The sequence below is a fragment of the Salmo salar genome, chromosome 09 (genome assembly GCF_965601325.2).
Source record: "Salmo salar chromosome 09, fSalSal1, whole genome shotgun sequence".
NCBI classification, from domain to species: domain Eukaryota; kingdom Metazoa; phylum Chordata; class Actinopteri; order Salmoniformes; family Salmonidae; genus Salmo; species Salmo salar.
Window position 1 is genome coordinate 30108213 of NC_138299.1, and position 12688 is coordinate 30120900.

General features: G+C 42.4%; 2 protein-coding genes across 4 annotated transcripts in view; one reads left to right on the forward strand and one right to left on the reverse strand.

The window, feature by feature from the left end:
* Positions 1-2851, forward strand: part of LOC106611151 (interleukin-17F) — a 22162-nt gene extending 19311 nt beyond the window's left edge. Inside the window, exons 2-4 of one of the 2 annotated variants that reach the window (XM_045723567.2) lie at positions 1708-1805; positions 1983-2218; positions 2346-2851. In XM_045723567.2, the coding sequence (XP_045579523.1) occupies positions 1773-1805; positions 1983-2218; positions 2346-2580 (504 nt within the window). In that variant the 5' untranslated portion in view covers positions 1708-1772 and the 3' untranslated portion in view covers positions 2581-2851. Of the gene's footprint in view, positions 1-1329; positions 1806-1982; positions 2219-2345 lie in introns of those variants that run through there. The other variant, XM_014211053.2, reaches the window with a different exon arrangement.
* On the reverse strand, positions 2845-8919 carry LOC106611163 (stathmin-4). 2 transcript variants are annotated; one of them, XM_014211074.3, is made up of 7 exons: positions 7996-8919; positions 6294-6354; positions 6105-6197; positions 5664-5869; positions 5207-5398; positions 4792-4809; positions 2845-3435 (listed from the first exon to the last, which is right to left on the reverse strand). In XM_014211074.3, exons 2-7 carry the CDS (start codon positions 6304-6306, stop codon positions 3427-3429), a joined length of 531 nt encoding a protein of 176 aa, XP_014066549.1. In that variant the 5' UTR covers positions 6307-6354; positions 7996-8919; the 3' UTR covers positions 2845-3426. The 2 variants fall into 2 exon arrangements, with proteins under 2 accessions (XP_014066549.1, XP_014066548.1); XM_014211073.3 differs by lacking the exon at positions 2845-3435 and having other exon boundaries at positions 3535-4809; positions 7996-8898.
* Positions 8920-12688: the final 3769 nt, after the last annotated feature.

Here is a 12688-nt window from a genome sequence, read left to right on the forward strand (position 1 = left end):
TGTGGAGTGGTTGAAAAACAAATTTTAATGACTCCAACCTTTGTATGTAAACTTGCGACTTCAACTGTATATACTGTATTTTATACCATCTATTGCACCTCGCATATGCCACTCGGCCATCGCTCATCCATATACTTACATATTCTCATTCACCCCTTTTAGATTTGTGTGTATTAGGTAGTTGTTGGAAATTGTTTGATATTACTGCACTGTCTATCATGACACTAGGCGAGACCCAAATGCAGACACAGGAGGCAGATGGTTGGAGTTTTATAAATTCAAAAGGAATATTCAAGAGAATGGTCGTGGACAGGCAAAAGGTCAAAACCAGTTCAGAGTCCAGGAGGTACAGAGTGGCAGGCAGGCTCGAGGTCAGGACAGGCAGAATGGTTAGGCAGGCGGGTACAGTCCAGAAAACAGGCAAGGGTCAAAACCGGGAGGACTAGGAAAAGGAGAAAAGGCAAAGCAGGAAAATGGGGGAAAAACGCTGGTAGGCTTGGACATACAAGATGAACTGGCATGGAGAGACAGGAAACAAGGGGATAAATACACTGGGGATAACAAGCGACACCTGCAGGGGGTGGAGACAATAACAAGGACAAGTGAAACAGATCAGGGTGTGACACTGTCGGAACTAGAAGCACAAGCATTTCGCTACACTCACATTAACATCTGCTAATCATGTGTATGTGACAAATGAAATTTGATTTGAGTCCAAATTTGAGATTCTTGGTTCTAAACGCCGTGTCTTTGTGAGACGAGGAGTAGGTGAACGATTTGTTACTCAAGTCCAAGTCATGTGACTCGAGTCCACACTTCTACTTTGCTTGTAACTTTGTTTGTGACACCATTAATGATTTATTTAGAATTTAAGGCCCACTTAACCAGCATTGCTACCACAGCATTCTGCAGCGATTCGCCATTCCATCTGGTTTGCAATTAGTCCCACTATCATTTGTTTTTCAACTCCTTCTAGACTGTTGGAAAAGCATTCCAGGTGAAGCTGGTTCAGAGAATGCCAAGAGTGTGCAAAGCTGTCATCAAAGCAAAGGGTGGCTACTTTGAAGAATCTCAAATATATTTTTATTTTAACACTTTTTTTGTTAACTACATGATTCCATCTGTGTAATTTCCTAGTTTTGATGTCTTCACTATTATTCTACAATGTAGAAAATAGTAAAAAATAAATAAAAACCCTTGAATGAGTAGGTGTCCAAACTTTTGACTGGTACTATACATGTAGGTAAGGGTAAAGTGACTGTCCATAGATAATAAACAGAGTGTAGCAGCAGCATATGTGTTGGGTGTGTGTGTTGGAGTGTCATTGTAGTATGTGTTAGTGTCCAGTGAGTGTACATCGAGACTGTGCAATGATAATGATAAAAATGATAATACTTGCCATTAAGTAATTCTTGTCATTAACTAAGTCCACAACTGATATTAGCCTTTTGCCACTGACTTTGTCATGGAACAAAGTTATCTGGCCCAAATATGGACCACATAATGGACTTGAAATTCCCAAAATAAGACAACAACATTTCCATATGTCAGCAGTATCTATGTGCACTACTTTTCATGCTGTGTGGTTACTTAGTGCTTACTAAGCACAGGATGAAAGTCAATCGCAGCGTCACAGGAAGTGAACCAAGTGACGAAGACACATGGTCACTAGGCAACTACAGTATAAAACTAACAGCATCACCTCAGACAACCAGACCAGGACCACAACACAGCAACAGAACAACCAGACCACAGTACAACACAGCAGCATCATGGTATCTACTTTAAGCTTCCAGTCTTTGACGGTAAGTGATGACTTTAGTTTCTTCAAGATATTACTGGATTTTGCCACCTGTGTCTGTATCAGCTGGGGAAGACATTAAAATGTGTGCTGTTTGAAAAGTAAGAGTCCCAATGAAACCTGGGGTAAAGATCCATTTCAGAGGTGATACCAGGCTACTAACAGTCCCTCGGTTCCTCAGGTGCTGTGTATGAAGGGGATGTTGGTGATGATGATGGGGGCAGAGGTGGCCCCCCGTGCCCATTCAGAGAAGACAGAGAGCCACACACGGACCACACTCCAGACACACAAGAAGCCTACAGAGTCTACAGGTCCCGACACAGTAATTCTCTCCCTGCACCTAGACCCAAATTACTTGGTTCCTTTCCATTCCATCAGACCCATTTGGAACCATTCAATCTCCCCGTGGACTTACAAGTAAGAACCAACACACTGTTTTTATACCTTTCATACCTTTAAGACGCTTGCTTTGAAATAAGTATGAGAAATTATCGACTGTGCTCTGTTGAATACATTGATCTCTAATATCGTCCTCTCTCTCCAGCACTACCTATGACGATCGACGCTTTCCCCCCATCATCTCGGAGGTCAGGTGCTCTCTGAAGGGATGTCTGAACATCAAGGGTAAGGAGGACAGGAACCTGAAGTCCAAACCCATCTTCTACCAGATCCTAGTCCTGAGGATGGTGATGGGAAGTGGGAAGAAATGCCACTACCGGCTGGAGTCAAAGGTCATCTCAGTGGGCTGCACCTGTGTCAGGCCTACCATCGAACAGTAATGATATTAGAGTGACGAGGTCCAGCCTGGTGGCACAGCTGGTTGGGCCATGGTGCTGGCAATATCAAGGTTGAAGGCTCAATCCCTACATGCGTAGAATGTATTGAAAGTATTTGTGTAGCTTTGGCTGTGTCATTAAAAGATTGATTTGAATAATCAAACATGGATATATTTTCTATTGAGCTTTAAAATGCATTGTTTATTTAGGATTATTTAATGTATTGGATAATATTTTCGGATTTATTTCAATAAAGAAATTCACATATTCAAAACAATTCTTTTTATTCCTTTTTGTCATCTGAAATGGAGCACAATTTCTGTACAGTAACAAACAGCCACATCATACCCTGACCTCTGTTCATCTCAGTAGAGTTACAATGATGTTGGCTCAGACAGACTCAAGTTTACAAACCAAACTCATTAATGAAATTTAAGTTAAAACCTTGCCTGAAAGTGTGTGCTCAAAGCACAATGTGATATCAAAGTGGTTTTACTGAAGCATACACACTCAGGCTCATACTTACGCTCACGCACATGCCCCCACTTCCCCCGGCCCTCCAACCACAAACTCCACACACACACACACACCAATGGCACTGTCGGCACATTACTGAGAATCCTGAGCAGAACTCTGATGTTTCAGCTCAATCTTTTTTGTTGTACTGGTCAGATCCTAAAACATTCCACTTCAGTCGTTGACTTGACCACCTCTCTCATGTGTCATCATTAAAATCTCATAGTCTCAGAGTCTTTTCTCCAAAGAACTGAACCCAGAGGGCTACAGGCTGGCGAATGGCCTCCCAAAATGGCTTCCAAAATAAGTTCAGCTTGTGTTGTGATCAGGCCGTCATGACACCTACAACACAGAGTTCAGAGATAGGGCAGTTAGCTAAGACACAAGCGCACGCGCACGTGACTAGTGCACATGTAAGTAAGCATACAAACAACAAGGATCTCTTATACTGACTTTTACTTTTTAATTGATATTGAGTGACATATCACATACATCTGTAAGTAGTACATATACGTGCAATGCAGTCTATTCTACGACTAATCACAACTACTATGACTGAAAACATACAAAGAAACTAGCAGTACAGATGTAGGATCTTAGTTTGCCACAACAGGAAAATAATCCTGCAGCAACAGGAAATGTGATTATAATTCATAGAGATTTTGTGGGGGTTGATACATTTTTCATTAGGGCAAATCAAGTCTGACATTTCAAAGTGGAAATTACCGACTTTAGAAGCCTTTTAAAACTGAAATGCATCACAAGTTGCATTTCAGCATGTTTTAGCTTGCGCAATACAGTACTAGGAGTTTTAGTTAGCTAAAACATCAACCTCTAAGAAAAATGTCAGAGGCAATAACTTATTTTTCTGCTTCTAGTACTGTAGTCAGCTGAGTTAATTCATATATTTTTCCATATCATACCTATATCTTTCACTACTGCAGAGAGAGAATACTCTCCTTAAAAACCCTTATTTTAATATAAATTCTCAGCAACAAAAGAGTGATCAAATTAAGACCCTACATCTGTACAAAAGATCAACACCAGACTACTCACTTATTTATGTACATAAGCTGACATGCCAAAAAGTGTTGAAAAGTGTGATCCAGAATGATGTGTAGAATGCTTTAAATTTAAGTATGTGTGTCAGTGATTTTATTGACCAGAATATATTTCAATTTCTTGCAAATAATGATGTATTCATTTTATTGTATTTTCATTTTATTTAGCCAGGATAGTCCACTCAGTTACAATTTCCACTGTTTTCCAGAGAGTCCTGGGTTCATGGTCTATTATAAATGCCAAGCCTATAAAATGTGCCAATATCTACTCAGTGTGGTTTATAAATTGTGCATAGCGCTCTTATACTCCGCTACACTCAAGGGCACTACAAAAGTACAACTTGATTTTCTGTCTCTCCACCATTGCTCTGAGGAAACCACATCAGCCTGCTCTGAAAATAACCAACTTCCATTTTTTGCTTTTGTTGACACAAAAAGATTGTATGCACACCTCCTATTCCATCACTGTGAATTCTCGTATGTCAAACAAATCCCATTTCCATTTTAAGAAACTGTCTTTTTTTGTTGTCTTTTCTCTTCTCTCCTTTTCTCACTCAACAAAACAGAGGCCCCACGCTCTCTCTCCATCTCTCTCTCTCTACCCGCTCTCCTCCTTGTGCTCTCGGTTTTTCCTCACCTCCACAGCGTGCTTGTCCTGAAAAAGAAACACAGAAACCACCCTTTAGATTTCCTGTCCGTTTCATATCAGGGAAGAAAATATTGGTCAAAAGTAATGATGATCTATGGATGTTTAGTCAGTAGAGTGTATCTCAATTGATTGTTTCTCAAACCAGCTACATTAGAAAGGGACAATAATAGTTTCAAATGTGTTACACAGTATTCATTCTGAACTTTAATATCACAAAAAAGAACATATCTCAACTGACTAGAACTATTCTGCCATAATATAGATGATATCCATGACAGATTAAAAAAAGGGAGCTAGAGTCAGGGTTGGACTCGATTCCTCTTAAATTCACTTCCTGTATTGAGTGAATTGAAATGGAATGGACCCCAACCCTGCCTAGGGTATCAGCTGAGTGTAACTCTACCTTCTCCTGCAGGCGTTCCAGCATGGCGGCCAGGTGTGCCTCCCGTTTCTCCTTGTTGTGCTCCATGCGCAGCTCCAGCCGCTCCTTGGCCAGCCGGATGAAGCTGTTGTGTTCCTCCAGGGCCTTCTGGGCCACCTCACGCTCATGTTCCCGCTTTTCTGCCAAGTGCTTCAGCAACTCAGCCTCCTGGCACTAGGGGGTGATAGAGGGTGGAAGAGAGAGGGGTGAGTGGATAAAGAGAGACCAGAGTGGGCAGAGAGCCCCACCACAATCCCTATCGCTTCGATAAAACAAAGCAGTCCCAATTAACAGTGCAAGAACTTCCACCTATACCCCAACAAACTGGGAACAGACAATTCTGACCAACATTCGGTGAGCAATCCACCATACCAATCTAGAAACAGTCAATGCCGTCTTTCTGTCTGTCCTTTCTGACCCCTGACCTTTGACCCCTCACCTTTCTCCTCTCCTCCGCGGCGTCCAGCTTCCTCTGGATCTCCTCCAGGGAGGGCTCCCTGCGTGGGGGTGTGATGGCGAGGGTGTTCGGACCCCCGTCGAACGAGGGTGGCTTCAGGATGACCTCAAAGGCCTGGCCGGACCTTCTCTTGTTCAGCTCAATCACCTCCATATCCCTGATGATGCACAGGTTCAGGTCCACCACACCTGCAGAGGGCAGGCAGAGATTAAGTAAAGTGTGAGATTGTATAAAGGAAGAACCCAAAGGAAATTGGGGACCGATGAAGGGGGGGTTGCCATTTGTGTAGCTGCCATTTTTAGCGGCCTCAAAAAACAATATTATATTTTTCTGATTACTGGCTCATTGACTGAAATGGCTTATATGATGTGCTGTGGGAATGGTAGGTTGATGATTGTGTTAGAATTGTGTAAAACCGTTTACCTTCTTTCTTGGTGGGCTTTTCTTTGGGTTCAGATAGGATGCAGGAACAGAAGATGGAAGCTAGAGGGAGCTCCCGCATCTTGTCTCTGTACGCTTCAGGGGAGAGAATATTAAGTGAGATCAGCATTAGTCTCTCTCTATCTCTCTCACTCACACATGAGCACGCAAGCCACACACACACACACGTACCTGCAAGAGTCATTCTGCCTCTTGTTTTTCTTCTAAAGACACTGTGGTGAATCAGATATTTCTGAAAGGCGAGACAAAGAAAGTTGCTTTATCATCAGATCCTGAAATCTGCAAACACATGTTAAATCGCTGTATTGCTACAGAATCCCACTACCATTACAATAAAACTGGCCCATCGTGAGCTACTGTGAAGCCTTCATTCAAACCCACTCATCAAGAGCACTTGAGGCCCTGTGCTTGTCATGAAACGAGATAGGGAGGGGTGTGAAAGAGATCGGGGGGTGGAGGGAGAATGGGTGAGAGTACCATCTGTATTCTACCGCAGAAGTGACCTAACCATTCTCAAGCCCTCTGTCTCTCCTCGTGATAATCAGATGGACAGATCACACTCATTATCAGAGCATGATGGTACTGTATTGTTATGATAAAACAAGGCAGGGCCTACATAGCTTGCTCACATAACATACAGGCCTTATTGTCTACAGCAAAAAGAAGAGAGTAATGGAAGGAGAGAAAAATACATCTATTAAATTCTTGATAATAACTTAAATAGATGTTAGATCCTGCTCTTCAAGCAATCACTGTGACTCACTTGTGGTCCATTCATTTCACCACAAAGACAACAAAAGAATCCACACAGAGAATCTGAATATTTTCTCTCGCTCTCTATTTGTTTTTTCTCCTCTTTCTCTCCATCCACTCTCTTTCTTACTGCCCCCTCATCTCACATGCTTACACAAAGCTACTTCACAACAGTAGCTAGGCCACTAGGCCACACAATACATTCCCCCCTACATACCCAGGAAGAGTAGCTGCTGATTTCGCAACAGCTAGTGGGGATCCTAATAAAATACCCCCCCAAAAACTTCAGTCACGACTAGCTGTAGGACTACTGTTCCATATTGAACATTGCTGTTGTTGAGCCTGCCTACTGTGAGCATTGACTGAGAAGTAAATCATTCAGGTACTTGAAATCAACATGCTTTTCTGACTTACACTGGCTTCCAAACCAAAAGCCCCCACACTATTTTACACACAGGCGTGAACATGCACACACACATACACTGAGATCTCTCTCCACTATTCAGACTCACAATCTCCTCATTGCATAACAACATGCATAAAGTCATCTCAAACATCCTGTACTGATCATCAACGTCAGCTTTCTCACATTAAACTCTTTTGTCAACAAGTAAAGCACTTTTTAATAAATGCATAATAAGCAATGCACGCTGTATGAATTGCATAAACTGCATTTATGTGAATTAAAGCCACTTTACAAAATCATCTAGGGCAGACTGTTTCTTGTAAGCATCACTACATTTCAATGTATTATTTCCATCTGTGGTTAATCTGTTCAGCCAAACACTGAGCACACACCTCTACAGCAGAGGTGATGTAAACTCCCTGTGCATCTCGGGGGATGTCATAGTCAGTGTTGCACAGAGAATGTCCATCATCTGACTGCAGCAGAGAGGCATCTCATACATACACTCAGATAGCTAAAGCCTTTTCAAATATGAAACAGCCCAATATTTAGTGAATACACAACAGACAGACTTAAATCAGCAAAATATACAACAAAATAGCTTTGGAAATTAATATAACATTTTGAAATTAATATAATAGGACAATTATCCTGGATGCAGAATGCAACCTGCCATACTTTTTGTTGTTGTTTCGGTAGTTCAGATGGACTCACCGTGTGCTGAGCAGTGCTGGTGGTATTCTCCTATGTCTTTATCTTGCTTTTTTCTTCCCTCTTTCTCTACTGTTTGGGCTGTGCTCTCAGCAGCATCAGCACCACAACCAGCTATTACTGCATGACATCACCTCCTAGCCATCTCATTGGCCCAGAGGAATCCAGGCCCCTGATTGGCTGGAGAGCTGGTGGAGAGGAGGGAGCGGGGGTAATGTGGAGGAGGAATAGGCAGGGGTTAACGGGATGTTCTTTAACCCTTTGCTGAGTGGAGGCAAGCTGCAAGGATGGATACATCCTAAATAGTGAGAGAAACAAGATAGGGGTATTTAGTTGCATGTACTTTTTCCTTTGCAACGCATCAGGGCTTGACTTGGGCTGAAATAGGTGCCAGTACTAATTTTGGGTGCCGGTACTGTTTATATTTAGGTGCAGGAGATCCACAATACTTTTGAGCAACAGGAGATCAAGCAGTAGAACATTTGAGGTGCTGGTATCCAGCTCCAGTGAGCTCCTGCCCAAGTCAAGCAATGCAACGCATACAATGCACTCTATACAAAAAGTTATTTGCAAAATCAGAATCAGAATCATGTTGAATGAAGAGCTGGTTGTGGCTGGTTTGAGTCAGTCAGGTTTTAGCAGTAAATGTCAGATCTATTACTGTCAGCACAGATGGATCTATGTCTCATCATCTTCAGTCCCAGAGATATTGATGTCTAGACTACACTCACCTCACCAACAGCACTGTCTCGATCAGCTACCGCACACACACGCACAGACACACTGTGTCTGGATCAACTGTGGCCTGTCAAAGGCTATTTAAAACAGTCCATCTGTTCTTCTGGTTCTCCTCCAAGTGTCTCAGTTTTAATGGTATTTAAATAAAGTTGAGATGTAAATTGATTTTTCAAATAGTGATCAATATATACACTGAGTGTAACAAACATTATGAACACTTACTCTTTCCATGACATAGACTGACCAGGTGAATCCAGGTGAAAGCTATGACCCCTTATTGATGTAACCTGTTAAATACACTTCAATCAGTGTAGATGAAGGGGAGGAGACAGGTTAAAGCAAGGATTTTTAAGCCTTGAGACAATTGAGACATTGATTATGTATGTGTGCCATTCAGTATGTGAATGGGCAATACAAAATATTTAAGTGCCTTTGAACGGGGGTATGGTAGTAGGTGCCAGGCACACTAGTTTCAGTGTTTCAAGAACTGCTGCTGGGTTTTTCCACACTAAACACTTTCCCGTCTGTATCAAGAATGGTTCACCACCCAAAGGAAATCCAGTCTACTTGATACAACTGTGGAAAGCATTGGAGTCAACATGGGCCAGCATCCCTATGGAATGTTTTTGACACCTTGTAGAGTCCATGCGCTGATGAATTGAGGCTGTTCTGAGGGCAAAAGGGGGTGCAACTCAATATGAGGAAGGTGTTCTGTTTTGTACCACAGTGTAATTTGCTTGCATTGAAGTACTTTTATTGGTTCCATAATATAATGAAAAACACTAGAGAACATGCAGGGTGTGCAGGTTTTGATTCCAGCCCAGTACTACCACACCTGCCTCACTATCAATGGGATGTGTTTGTTAGTGCTGGGCTGGAACAAAAGTCTGCAGACCCTGCAGCACTGTGGGACCAGGACTGTTCAGCCCTGTACTGACAGTGTGAGACACCACGACGCTAGATCCCATTCAAAACTACATGATTCTTGATGCCATGCTTGGAAGCGGTGTATGGAACAGATAGGGTTGCAAAATTCTAGGAACTTTCAATAAATCTCATTTTTGGAGGATTGGAGGATTCCCGGAATCAAGAGGGAATAAGCAGGCAATCTGGAATCCTCCAACCAGGATTTCTGGAAAACCAGGGAATTTATTGAAAGTTCCTGGAATATTGCAACCCTAGGAACAGAACACTAAGTGCTCTAAGAACATCCCAGTAACGTCAGGAACACAGACTCCCAGCATGACCATGTCATCACTCAGGGTTCACAGCACAAACAGGGAGAGACTAGCTGGAGAGAAAACAGATAAAGGCAGGATATGAGAGATAAAAGAGGGAGAATTTGATACAATAGGATGAAAGGAACCCGAGCCATCCACCAATTTACATCAATTAAATTATCTAAACATTAAAACCTACATTTCTGTGTGAAGACTAACAAGCATCAATAGCAGGCAACATTAATATTGATGATTGTGCCCTCAAGGCGAGAAGTCGGCTGCATTCGAATGATGTCATAATACATGAGTGTTGTAAGGCAGGGGTGGAGGGCAGGGACTGCAGAGTGCAGTGATTCAGGAGGCAAATGAAACAAACCTATTAACACAGCACGCAGTAGAGAGAGGTGGTTTTATCATCTCAAGGTGCATTGTAATTAGACACAGAGTGTTGGGGGTGCAAAGAAGGGAGGGTGCCGACACACACGGTGTCCTCATCTGCTATTCTGCTTGCACCAGCCCAGATGATGTCATGCAGCTTCATGCCAGCAGGAGAGTCGTGTGCAGAGGGGAGAATGTGAGAGACAGAGAGAGAGCGAGAGGGGATGAGAGTGGGTGCTGATGAGAGAATGCGCCTGTGTGGGTTATGAGCAGAGGAGAGAGATACAGTGCATTTCAAAGGATGCGGAGAGAAAGAAGAGGAAGGAAAGAAAGAAAGAAAGAAAGAAAGAAAGAAAGAAAGAAAGAAAGAAAGAAAGAAAGAAAGAAAGAAAGAAAGAAAGAAAGAAAGAAAGAAAGAAAGAAAGAAAGAAAGAAAGAAAGAAAGAAAGAAAGAAAGAAAGAAAAGAAAGAAAGAAAGAAAAGAAAGAAAGAAAGAAAGAAAGAGAAAGAAAGAGAGGGCGGAAGAGAGTGGGAGCGGTTATGTGCGGAAGAACAGCCACAGAATTGGAGGCAGGAAAGAGAAAGAGATTGATGGCGAGAAGATGGATGATATTGTTTGTATTACACATCTCCATTGTCTATCACTGCGTTGGACTGTGCAGTCTTACCCCTGCAGAAGTGACAGAGCAAACCCATACACATTTGTTCAGTGTAAAACAATGACATAAACATTCCTAGAAGGGGGAGAGGGGGATGGGAAGAGGAGAGGAGGCTAGGGTAGATGACGATGTGTTGCAAGGAAAGCCTAATCATCACCAGTAACACTCCAACTATGTCATGTCCAGCCAATCACGGATGCCTCTTGTCTTTGCAGATGCAGTGCATGTATCTGACCCCTAATCCACATAGATCACATAATGACACAGCAAACAATGAGGACAATGTCACAAGGAAAGATAGGCATTATTTCACTTAAATGTAAAAATCATAAATACCAGACGTTAGATGATGCAACAACAGTCATGTTTGCATGGGGTGGAGTGGAGACCCACATGGTTTAACAGTAAATCTATATAAGGGTTGTGAGGGGAGAAGGGGGACACAGGTTTTCAGTGCTATAACGTGTTTGTAAGGGGGTGGCACAAAGGTGACATAGGTTTACGATAAAGATATTCATTTATCTTGGTATGGTGGGACAGTCTCTTGTTTGTGTGAAGGGGTGGGGAGGTCTGCAGTAAATCTATAAGTGCTGTTTGGGGAGTTGGGGTGGGGGGCTTGTCGGTCTGCAGCGAGCCTCTGTGTAGTGGGATGATGAACTCACTGCTTCAGTCCCGTGCTGTTGACCACTCACCCACACCAAACTCCATCCACTATTCATTAGACTGTCATTATTCCTCTCTCTCTCTCATTATACAGCCTCTGCAGTGACATTAGAATTCAGGGTTTCAATCAATCTAATTATTATCTGAAAGAGCCTAGGGCAGGATATAGAAGAATAATATGTAATATGTACGCCACAGCAATGCATATCATTCCTTTCATCTCCATCAGATACAGTACGAATGGATGATATGCTGTATTCCAGAGGGCCAGGTCAACACACTTCCTGAATCCACTTAACCTCCTCACACCCAAAGGATTATGTCATAAGGTAAGACTCAATATTGTAATGGTGGCATGAGTCATCTGGCTAAGTGAGACTGCTGGACCAAAGTTACCCTAACGATAAATCATATGAAATCAATTCTATGACGTAAACCTTATTTCATATTTCTAATATGCCCGCAGGACAATATAATGATGACATCTTGCAAAATGCATGTCGTCATTGGACACAACAGATATATCCTCTTCACTGAAAACAAAGCTTAGGTCTTTGTTACGACGTGAGAAATTAAACGTGAAGGCAAGTTAATGCATGAAATAGGAAGCACCAAGTTAATGTTATTGCATGAAAAAGATAAGTCCGCTATGTTGTGCACAGACAAAAGCTTATATGACATTTGACCGCATTCTCTAGTCCCCAAAAAGAGTTCAGTTGTTTCAACTTGTCGTGCAAACTAGATTTCTGTAGATTGTAGTTACACCATCCTCCTCATACAGCTTTGAATTTTTCCTTGTAGACGTGATCACTAGTAGGCGTTTTGACATTTTCCTGCTGAGCTGTGAATTCCTCTGCCACTCTCCATATCCTGTTTTAGTTCTGTGTCTAGCGGAATTTGTAGTCCACGAGCTGTGAGGGGAGCGGAGGGTGTCAGGGAGAGGGCTGAGTGTGAAGTGTCCTGTAAATGCCATTGCGGAGGTGAGTCACCATCGCCGGAAGAACACAGCGACACAAGAGGCATCTGGCTGCTGCAATT

Excerpts from the sequence above, each read along its gene's own strand:
- LOC106611163 (XM_014211073.3), bottom strand. Across the intron at positions 5,870-6,104 it reads AAAGCCCACCAAGAAAGAAG|GTGTGGTGGACCTGAACCTG; the intron begins GTAAACGGTTTT and ends TGCCCTCTGCAG. Across the intron at positions 5,399-5,663 it reads CCGCGGAGGAGAGGAGAAAG|TGCCAGGAGGCTGAGTTGCT; the intron begins GTGAGGGGTCAA and ends ATCACCCCCTAG.